The sequence below is a fragment of the Panthera uncia genome, chromosome E3, assembly GCF_023721935.1.
Source record: "Panthera uncia isolate 11264 chromosome E3, Puncia_PCG_1.0, whole genome shotgun sequence".
Classification (NCBI taxonomy): domain Eukaryota; kingdom Metazoa; phylum Chordata; class Mammalia; order Carnivora; family Felidae; genus Panthera; species Panthera uncia.
In genome coordinates, this window is record NC_064815.1 from 9,028,992 (window position 1) to 9,040,728 (window position 11,737).

At 44.0% G+C, this 11,737-nt stretch overlaps 1 protein-coding gene across 1 annotated transcript; it reads right to left on the minus strand.

Moving 5' to 3' along the window:
* Positions 1-507: 507 nt before the first annotated feature.
* Positions 508-6,712, minus strand: RPS15A (ribosomal protein S15a). Its single transcript, XM_049639144.1, has 5 exons — positions 6,638-6,712; positions 5,469-5,606; positions 4,803-4,882; positions 1,797-1,882; positions 508-645 (listed from the first exon to the last, which is right to left on the minus strand). Exons 2-5 carry the CDS (start codon positions 5,599-5,601, stop codon positions 552-554), a joined length of 393 nt encoding a protein of 130 aa, XP_049495101.1. The 5' UTR covers positions 5,602-5,606; positions 6,638-6,712; the 3' UTR covers positions 508-551.
* Positions 6,713-11,737: the final 5,025 nt, after the last annotated feature.

Consider the following 11,737-nt stretch of genomic DNA (forward strand, 5'->3'; position numbering starts at 1 on the left):
ACAGGTTTACCATAAAACTAGTTTTTAAAAGGTTTCATTTTTCTGACTGACATTTTACAAACACATACTTCTAATATGTTACTGACATGCCATCCAAATTTACTCAGAAATAAATCTTAGTGAGCTGTGGGCTCTAGTGGTCTGCTTCCTGCCTGCTTCCTCATAGGCACTTACAGTTAACTGTAGCCATCTCATATTTTTAGGACAGTTAAGAACAGTGCATGAAATGTGTGTTGTCAAGCTAACATCAGGAAAGGCATCACTCCTTCGAGGGTTAACGTAAGACTCCAGAAAGGGAAAGCTTCACCACCTGGACCCCAACCCAGATTCGGCGATCCAGGGCTAGATACAACCTCCTCTGACGAGCCATGAGCATGATGGTGTGAGTTATCACAAGGCAAGACTTTCTTATGCACTTCAGGGAAACAGCATTCCCCAATTAACAAAGGCTGCACAGTGACGCTCTTGCTACTCTGATGTAAAGTTCAAAACGACCGAGGGAAGCACTAGAGTCCAGTGAGGCATTTTATTTGTATGAACGTATTACATCCCTAGAAAAAGAATCCCAGGATTTTCCCTCCTGTGTGTTTTCGTCTTGCTTCTTCATGGTCCATGATGCCAGCTGAGGTTGTCAGTACAATGAAACTATGGAAAGTTAAAAAAAACAAAAAACAAAAAAACAAAAAAACATGTTGGTGAGTTTTTCCTAAAAACAGTTCAACATAGAGCCGCTTTGTGGTACAGAAAAAGACCAACATTCATCAGTGCTTAAGACGCCTTCCCTTAATAGGGTGCAGAGACTAAGGCTGCCTATTTGGGCCAGCAAGTGCAAGCATGGCTCCTGGAACCAAAGACCCAAATCCAAAAACCTTAGCTACACAACACACTCCTACAGCCTTGCCCTCAGCTAACACCAAGACACAATGCTATTAAACCTAACTGCAAACAAAAACTGAACTCCTTTAATTTCAAACTGTCATTTTCTGTTCTCAGGGAAGGAGACAGTTTAAAGCAATAAAGCGTAAACATAAACTTGACTGAGTTGTTTCTGCCACTTACTATATGATCACAGGCAACCTATTGTAGAGACAGCCATTTGGACAATGGAAATCCTACTTGGCCTGGCTACCTCAAGGGTTACTATGGGAATCAGAGTAAACTGTGAGGCATTAAAATTAGCACCATAATTATAATCAGAAATAATTCATGACACTATACATGGAAAACAGTAACCATGAAGTGGGAATAAATCCAACCACATCACCAAACATATGACTGGGGGTGCTTACATTCTTAACCACAAACAGCTAAGCGCTTACTGGATCATGTCAGAGCCTGAAAGTATTTTGCCAGAATCAAATCAGTTGATAATGTAAATGAAGAGAATTATCATTTTTACAGATGACGAAACCAAGGCTAGGAGTTATGCGAGGCCTCACAGCTTTAAAGCAGGAAAGCAAGGATTTGAACTCCTTCTCTTTAAAAGGATGAAGAGATTGAGTTTCCCCAGAGGCCTAGGGTTCAGAAGTGATTCTAGCCATAGAACAAGATCACAGTGAACATAATATAATATGAACTATATGCACGGAGTCAAAAGAGCAGATATTAAAGGGGACACACTGTCGCTTAGCACATGAAATATGGCAACGCAAGAGAGCTAATCCTTGAGTCAGGACGATTGGGGATGGAGACAATTACTACTCTAACAAAAACAAAAAAACCTCCATTCTAGTGGTCCAAGTGCACCACAGCAATCCTTAGCATTAATTTCTTTCGTATGAGGAAAGTCAACTCACCCAAACTGGCGGGATGGGAGCAGATTATTCTGCCATTTTTCTAGATCTTTGAGTTGTACATCAAACCTGGGGCTGATCACTCCACACTGTAAAAGCATAACAGAAAACACCGTTCACATCTCACCAATACCAGAAAAAAATTAACACAAATGGCATCTGTATCTAAATAATCATATAAACCAACCAACTCAGCATTTATTGGGTAACTATTCTGTGCAATCTTAACATCCACGTCATTTCAAAAATACATTGAACTACGACTATGCCTGGAAAAAGTTATTTAAAAAGTAAACAGAAGAGGCAGAACACAAGGCAATATATGGCAAGATCAGGTCAACTGCGTACATCCCTATGGGCTAGTTGTCCCAAAACAAATAACCAGATTTTAAAGAGATAAGAGACTAAGACTTAGACAAAATTGTACTCAAAAATTTTTTTTTCACATAGTAAGGCTGAAATGAAGATGCAGGGTCACCAATTCTTCACCTATGAGCTGAAAGTGCAAAATATTAGAACTTAAAAAAATTTCAGACACAAAACTGAAATCTAAGAACTGCTGTTCCATGTCAATGAACTACCAGGGTACATTTACAATCAACTAATCTAGCAAAATGGGTGGAAGCCAGAAAGAACAGAGTCCTTACAGTTACCAGCCCTGTTTGCTACTGGGACACAGCAACAATCACCTTCCAGTGTGAGAGGTCACCAAGAGCACTAAACATTTAATGGTTCAATTACATGCAAATCCTAAAACACAACAAAAGTTCAAACATCCACTAGCAGACTGTTTGTGCTTACTGTAGGCTCATTCAAGATCCCTGACTAGATCGACTGGGTTTAGAAAGTAAAACATGAGGGGATCAAAAATCTCCTTGATTAGAGCTACATATGCCCCCCTCACATCTCTACCCTACAAATCACTAACACACTTGTAAATATCAATGCAGAAAGGTTCCTGATATTTATACACCAGAGATGATCATGTGAGAACACTCAGGACTAGTACCATTCAAGTAGAACTCCAGAGGGCTAAGAGAGCAGGTAGACAGCCGTGTGCACATCCACACAGGAGTCTTGCGACTCCAAAATGCCTAACAGGAAGCTAAAGGACACTATGAGGTTAGAACTTACTCAAATTTTTACAGCAGTTACACTTCCACAGGCAGATCTGAACCCAAAGAAACTGAAAATGGGCCTCTGAGGCCCAAATGCCCTAAGCCAGGAGACCCACTCAGGTTTTCCTTTTCATCAAGACCTTGTCAGCTATGGTGTCAACTGTCAAGAGCAACCCCACAATGGAAAATAGGAATACAGACACAGGAAAAGGGCAAAACAGTTCTTCCTCCAAGCAAGCTGTAACAGTAGACTTGTGAGGCCTCCACTCGACCACACCCAGGCTTCTATTTATTCCAGCAACAAAATCTCTTACGGCTAAAAGAATTAAACCTCTCCTAAACCACACAAATCTTAGGATGTGACCAAAACCGGAATTTCAATCTAATTTCTAAACACTACCTTACTTCTCAGCCCCATTAAACTTCCACAGTAAGGGTACATCCATCTCTTGCATGAAGGAAACTGAGGCAACGGTGTCCTACAAGGGAGGAAAACTGAAGCTGAGAAAAACTGAAAACTGATGTTTGTTTTGCCCCACCAAGGTTAGAAAGCTAAGGTCAGAAAGCTCAACTGCCACCATTTTTCAAGCTACCACAGAACAAGAATGCCACAAAGGAGTTCCACTTGGGAAACACTGTTCAAACTTATCAAGTTTTATGTATAGTGAATATTCGAGAGGAATTGGGTGCGCAGCACTTCTCTTAAGAGGTTTTTGTCGTTGTTTTTTAAACTTCAAGTCATTCTGTGGGACAGTTTTATAATGCACTGTCAACTATGTTCTGGAGCCAGCTCTGCCACTGTTGGGCAGTGCGAGATGAGGGCACCTTGGGCCTAAGTCAGCTTCCTAATTCCTAAGAGTAGGAAAACACACCCTCTTCTACTTCAAAAACACTTTGTGAGGGTCTGAGTGACAATGAGTAGTGAATCCAAATTCTATTTTGGCTGGAGTCTACTGGCTAACAACTAGAACAGTCTCAAAATTAACTTGAAAACTCTTCTAATCTCTCATGAAAGCTTCACCTTCAGTAGTTTTCATCCAACATTAGGTAGGTATCCACACATGAAGCAAGTTCACTAGACAAGGAAGCAACTTTATAAAACAAATTGTTGGACCAGGGAATAACCTTACCAATCAATCTGGCCCCTGCCACTAACGACTCATTTCTCGACCTGTTTTCCCCTCATCTGTGTTGGACCACAGGATGTCAAGCTGCTTGCAAATCTGAAAGCTAGAAACCTGAACACAAAAAGTAGGGTAGCAATTCAGGGACCCTAACTTGTTAAAGATACCTGCCCCGTAACACATGCAATAAATTAAGCCACATCAGATCAAATATATCCAACAGGTTATGCTGACAATGCAAACTGAAATGGAGCACGAAACTCAAAGACACCCATACAGCCCACGCCAGTAAAAATGTAGGTATTAATATTGTTATAGAACCCAATCCTGTTCAAAAAACACAACATTATCACCAAGAGAGACGAAGAACAAAGTTATTTACAGATAGGATTAGACCTTCCTTCGGCACAAGTTCAAGCCACTGGGTGGGCAGCGCGTACCATCCGATATTCAAACACCAGTACCATCAGGAGATCAATGCACCCCACCCTGTGGCATCTCCCTTCAGACAGCCCCCATACTCCACAAACATTAGGTCAACTAACAATTCTAGAGCAAATACAACCCTAGAGGAAAAAAAAAAAAAAAAAATCAATCAAAATATGACAATAAAAATTAATGATTTCAATCAATTCTTAATTTTTTTTACCCTAACTAGGTGGAACAAGCACACCACTAATTCAGTTTTATAAGGCCAATTACAACATATTTAACACCATGTTTGGAAACTCTTAAAGTTCTTCTATGTGGAAGATATCAACTCTTACCTTGTTTAACCTGCCTGTGAGGTTCACAACAATTTTCCCAGCTCTGTGATCATCGATGATTTCAAATTCGCCAATGTAACCTACAGAAAAGAAGTTATCAACTTAACAGACCTAAATGCTTATGCTCTAGGATTCCCACTGTTTGCCTACTTTCCTCTCACATCACCTCAAGTGACTGATTGTCTACATGGTTTAGGAAAAGACCGCTGCTCTGAATCAAAACTTTTCCGGCCGCCAACACCCCAAAACAACCCACCCTGCAATTCTAACGGGGATTATTTTCTCCTTGCCTCCCATTAAGCTACTCTGTGCCCAAGACCCGCAACCATTTTCCTTTCCATCCCAAAACTCTTGGAAGAGCTCAAGATATGCTCAACGACCAGTTGCAGCAGCAGTTATTACACCAAGAAAGGCCATTTTAGCTCCCAAACTACTAACAGAGCAACAGTCACAAACTTCCTCCTCTTTTCAACAGTCCTAACTTACTCAGCGCTTCCTGAATAGCTTATGTCCCAACTACCCCTTCCACAGCCCCACTGCATTGCATGAGTTTCCAAGTATAACCTACACCTAGCTCCCCCATCTTCCCAGTCCTGTCCTGCACAACTAATGTCTACAGAACGGATTCCTTCAGTATCCCTACATGAAAACATAAAACACACTTACCATGCTTCATCATCACAGTCAGAAATCGCACGATGACTTTGGAGCATGGCCTAATAAGAACCTGGCGTTTGCCTCTCTTTTCAGCATTGTTAATGCTCTTGAGAGCATCTGCCAGGACATTCATGCGCACCATTATGGCTGTTCAGGGAAGGAAAAACAGGGGTTTTACCGGCATTCTCAACATCAAAAGGCTCCCAATCATTCCACTGCAAACACATCCTTTTCCTTCTGCCTCTATCATTAAACTGTCCTATCTCTAAGCAGACAGGTTCCCCCGCGCAATATCAGCTACGGTCGCTCAGCTATTGAGAACGGGACCTGCAAATCACCAGGCAAGTTTCCCAAACTTTTGAAATCCAACAGCAATTGGACTATTAACACTGCCCTTTAACCAACAAATTCGATGTCAGCCTTGTCCGAAAGATACTTAGCTTTCACTAACACTAACTAAAAACGTCGGTACGTGTGCCACCCAAAGTTGTGCCCCGGCAGCAATCGTACCACAGTGACAAGTAGAACTTTTTACGTGCACCGGACACGACTCTATCCTAATGTGCACGAACTGCCCGATACTCTAATAACGCTGTGAAAACTGAGGATGGAGCCCAAAGCATGCTTCAAGCTCCAACAGTAGGAATCCAACCTGCTTCCTCAAGTTCCACAAAGTATCAAGGGAAATCCCGGAGCCCAGAAGATCTAAGCTAGCTCCCAGCAAACTGCCAGCCCAGGCAGAAGGCAATTTTTCCCTGCTGAGTGGCCTCACCCTCCTAAGCTTACAGCGCGGCTGAAGGAATGGGACGCCAGCTCGGCCCACGTCGGCCACCGTCCCCGATGCTTCCCGCCGCCCGGAGCCAAGGCGCTACCCCAGCCACTAAGGGGAGGTCCTGGAGCCGCCGACCACGCTGGGTCTACCGCCTCTCCCGTCGGCCGATTGCTCCGTTCCCGCCAGAGCTGCGGCCTGCGTTTCTCAAACCGGGATCCCCAAAATGCAGAGCGTGGAGCGGACGGGCATGACTCTCCTCTACTCCTGCCCAAACCCTCGCAAGCGCAGCATCCTCCGCCCAAGAAGGCCCTGGCACCATCAGAGAACACCGAAGTTGAGGCTCAGACTGCAGGATGGCAGAGATAGCCAACGGATGATGTTGGATCCTTCAGAGAGAAGTACTCACCGGCGCGGAAAGATGGCGGAAAGAGGACGGGAGGGGCGAGCGCACGGCGTTATGGGAAGCGGGCGGCCTATCGCGAGACTTTTAAAGGAGGGCCAAAAAAAAAAGTATTTCCTACTGGAAGAAGGCGGGTGAAGGGGCGGAGCCTCTTCAGGGATGAGAAGCAGAGAATCGATGGAATCGACCTCTCCAGGTGAGGGCGAGGTGGGAAGGATCGACGTTGACACCTTTCTAGCCCTTACTCTGTAAAAAACTGAACTGAAAATGGCTGAGATATTTGCTAATTTTTGTTGTAATAACTGTTCACCATTTAGAATAGATTTTTACATTTGTGTATTTACAGTATCTCTGAAAGGACCCACGCAAATCGATAATTGCCTCTGACGAGGGCCTGAGGAACTGGGATGAAAGACTTGCTTGTCTCTATATACAATTGTGGTTTGTTTTTCCACACCTGTGTATAGATTATTTTTCCTTTTTTTTTTTTTTTGGAAAAATTTTTAAACATTTATTTATTTTCAAGAGAGACAGAGACAGAGACAGAGAGACAGAGTAAGAGTGGGGGAGGGGCGTAGAGAGAGGGAGACAGAATCCGAAGCAGGTTCCAGGCTCCGAGCTCTCAGCACAGAGCCCTACGCGAGGCACCGTGAGATCATGACCTGAGCCGAAGTCAGGCACTCAACCGACTGAGCCATCCAGGTGCCCCTAGATTACTTTTTCAAAGTCAAAAATATATTTTTAAGTCAGTGCTCCCTAATTCTTAGAAATTATTTACTGGAGCTCCAAACGTTTCTTTCTAAAACTTCCAGGATACACAGTTTGGATGAAAGCCACAAACGTTTCAAAAAAAAAAAAAAAAAGGTACTCAGGATTCTGAACCAGTAGTTTTTATCAACATTTCTGCACCCGGACAAGAACTAGTTTTAATAAGTCTTCGTATTTTCTCTGAACCTTCCCTAAATAGGTGGCGGGGCGGGGAGGGATAATAATACTTAACTCTAGAAAGTTATTGCAAAGGTCGGATGAGATAATGGGGCAAAGGGCTTGCACAGTGTCTGGCATGTAGTAAATGCTCAATGTATTTTTTTTTAAATGTTTATTTTTGAGAGAAACAGAGCACTAGTGGGGGAGGGGCAGAGAGAGAGAGGGAGATTAGAATCCGAAGGCGACTCCAGGCTCGGAGCCGTCAGCACAGAGCCTGATGTGGGGCTCCAACTGGGGAACGGGAGATCATGACCTAGGCGGAAGCAAGCCGCTTAATGGAGAATGAGCCCCCCAGGTGCCCCACTTAGTGTATTTTGACAATGGGAACAACAGGGAGCTTTAGCTATTGCTTGAAGCCGGGATCTGATACCCTGTAAGGGAGTGAATTCTCCGAAGCTGAGGGACCTGAGGCTAGTTACTTAACGTCCCACGTATTTGCAATAGCCTCCTTCGGTCGCTGCTTTCACCCTTGACCTCCCTTATACTCACCCCTGTTTTTCCCACAGGTAGCCAGAATGACCTCTTTAAAACCTAAATCAGATCACACACTGGCTCCCATCACCCTCAGCAAAATGCAAATTCCTTGCAAAGGTTACAAGGTCCTCCGTGATGTGCACACCTGCCTTCTGGCCCTGGCACAACAGACCTCATTCCCCACCATTCTTCCCTAGCTTGTTTCTTCAAAGAAACACCCCAAGCGTACTCCACCTCAGGGCCTTTGCATTTGCCTTTCCCTCTAACTTGAACGTTTTTCCAGTTTGCCAGGAAGCTGGCTCGCTGGCTTTCCCAGACTCTATTCACACACACACACACACACACACACACTCATGGAGCCTTCTCCCCGTTCCTCCTAACTCCATTGCCTGGCTTAAAATTTTGTCCATAGCACTTGGAATATTGAAAGTGTATTTAACTGTGTCCATTAAGTTCCAAGAAAGGAGGGATTTGGTCAGTTGTGTTCACTGCTGTACTCACAGCTCCTAGAAAAATTATCTGGCACACAGTAGGCTCTTGATACATATTTGGTGAATAAATCAGTCTGCCCATGTGTAAAATGGGAATGATGCTCCTAATCACTTGAAGTTGCTATGAGGATAGATGAAATAATCCATATAAAAGAGATTAACACACTATAGGAATGTCACGTGGTGACAGATGGTAACTATACTTACTGTAGTGAGCATTGCATCATGTACAGAATTTTCAGTTCACTATGTTGTACACCTCACACTAACAACATTGTGTATCAACTACACTTCAGTAAGAAGAATAAACACAAAACCTGACAGAGTGAGCGCTCAATCAACAGTAGTCTCTCAGCCCACCTTGCTCCTAATTCTTCTCAAATCCTAAGTGAAGCTTGAGGGGCTCCTGGCTGGCTCAGCCAGTAGAGCATGTGACTCTTGATCTCAGGGTTGGGAGTTTGAGCCCCCTGCTGGCTGTAGGCATGACCTAAGTGAACTTTGAGGAAAGCAAAACTCTCAGTTTGCACAGCTCCAGGATACAGAATTCTCTGGTTATAATTTACATTACAAAAGGACCATTAGCTGGGTTTTTTTGTTTTGTTTTAGTTTGAGAGAGAGTGTGCTCTCTCTGTGGGAGTGGCAGAGAGAGGGAGAGAGAATCCCAGGCAGAGAATCACCCTGATGCCCCCCCACCCCCCGCAACCCACCAACCGTGAGATCACGACCTGAGCTAAAATCAAGAGTTGAACGCTTAACCAACTGAACCACCCTGGTTTCCCTTAATGAAAATTACTTTGATGAACTGGTTCTCTGTACACTTACATGTCTTGTTTACTAAAAATGTGCAGTTCACCTTAATTGAGGCATTAACAACAGTGGGGAGTTAAGAAACCCACTTTCGGGGCGCCTAGGTGGCTCAGTCGGTTGGGTGTCCAACTTCAGCTCAGGTCATGATCTCGCAATCTGAGTTTGAGCCCCAGAGCCTGCTTCGGATTCTGTGTCTCCTGCTCTCTCTGCTCCTTCCCACTCGCTCGCTGTCTCTCAAAAATGAATAAACGTTAAAAAAAAAAAAAAACCCACTTTCCTTCAAGAACCTTCCCATAAACAGAAAAATAGTACCACCACTCTCTTAATACATTTCACTCATTCATTCAGCAAACATATAATGAGTGTCTTCTGTGTGCCAGGACTTGTATGAGATGGAGAGAGGACGAAAATACGTTTCTGACCTTAAGAGGTTCAGATCCCTCTTTCAGGGTTCAGAGGTTCAGAGGGAAAACAAACCTCTAAGTAACAATATAATAGTGAGCAGTGTGCTTTAATGGATGCCGATGAAGTGCTGTGGGAATGCAGAGGTGGCCTGGGAAGTTGAAGATTTCACAGAGGTGCCATTTGACCTGTGTCATGAAGGGTACCAACACTACCAATTCGTGACGGCCACTGTGTGCTTCCAGTAAATTAACTCATGGAATCCTCAAAACAAATGCAGTTGTATAATGCCCCTAGGAGATCTGTACTTTTACCCTCATTTCACAAATGAGAAAATGAAATTCAATCTGAAATTGACTTAATTTTTTTAATAAAGTTTTTATTTATTTATTTTGAAAGAGAGAGAGCAGAGGAAGGGCAGAGAGGGAGGGAGAGAGAGAGCGTCCGAAGCAGGCTCTGCACTGTCAGCACAGAGCCTGATGTGGGGCTCCAACTCACAGTGAGATCACGACCTGGGCCGAAATCAACAGTCGGACGCTTAACAGACTGAGCTACCCAGGCGTCCCCAAATTGACTTAATTTAAAAAGTCAAAGCAGGGCGCCTGGGTGGCTCAGTTGGTTGAGCACAGAACTCTTGATTTTGGCTCAGGTCATGCTCCCAGGGTTGTGGGATTGAGCCCTGCATTGGGCTCCCTGCTGAGGGTGGAGCCTGCTTGAGATTCTCTGTCTCTCCCTCTGCCCCGTTCTCCCCCTCACCCCCACTTGCACAAACAAATCAATCCACCAACCGATAAATAAATGCCAAAACAAAAAAGTGGTTACTTGTCTAAGCTATTAAATTACTTGATGTGGTTTCAGCCTAGGTCTACCTGATCTCAAAACTTGAAGACCTGTGGGGCAATAGATATTCTAGGCTTATAACAGCTCCAAGAACTAGGAAGTAATGGAATCATATAGACAGATATGCCTGGGCTGAAACTGAGAAGTTGGAGGCATATGGCAACAGGACGAGGGCCATGTGTAAATTGCCTCACAAGCTTGTCATATATGCTGTAGGCAAACTGGAACCTGCTTGCTGAGGTCTTTGAAGAGGATTGTGATCTGAGTTGTTAAAAATGTTAACACGTGGGGGCACCTGGGTGGCTCAGTCAGTTAAGTGGCCGACTTTTTGAAAAAAAAAAAAAAAAAAAAAATGTCAACATGTGGAAGATAAAATACTGGTAAAAATCAACTCTCCTCAACACTCAGAAATCCCCCCCTTTTTTTTGTCCTGTAAACAGGGCACTTAAAAGTGCCTTTTTTTAGACAGGCACCATGCCCAATGTGGGGCTTGAACTCACAACCCTGAGGTCAAGTCACATGCTCTACCAACTGAGCCAGCCAGGCACCCCCCTTCACTCTTCTTCACCCGACCAACTCCAAACAGCCTCCTCTTGGTGTCCTGTGAACTCCAGGATGATGGGAACTCCACTGGAGATGGTGCCAAGGCCAGTGTCAAAAAAGGACTTTTGCTGGAGCCCGAGCTGGCACAGGGGTAGCCAAGCTGGCCTGAGAATGAGTCACAGCTGGATGGAAGAACACCAGCATTTCAAAACTCAGGTGACCATGGGCAGACCCACCATGACTAAGATTTTCCTTTTCTGGAGATCACCAAACCCACAGAAGGCTCTAAGAAGGAGCCAAACTTTTTGGTGGGGGGTGGGGAGCAATGGTTAGAGGGCTCAGAATTTGATATTGAATCTGTTCCTAAGACCCACTAAGTATAGACAATGAGGCCCACTGATCAAACAATTTAATCCTTTTAAGTAAACTTTATGCCCAATGGGCTCAAACTCACAACCCCAAGATCAAGAGTTGCATGCTGTACTGACTGAGCCAGGCAAGCACTCCTTCCTCAATTAAAAAAAATTTTTTTTTTTTTACTATATTTTGAGAGAGAGAAAAA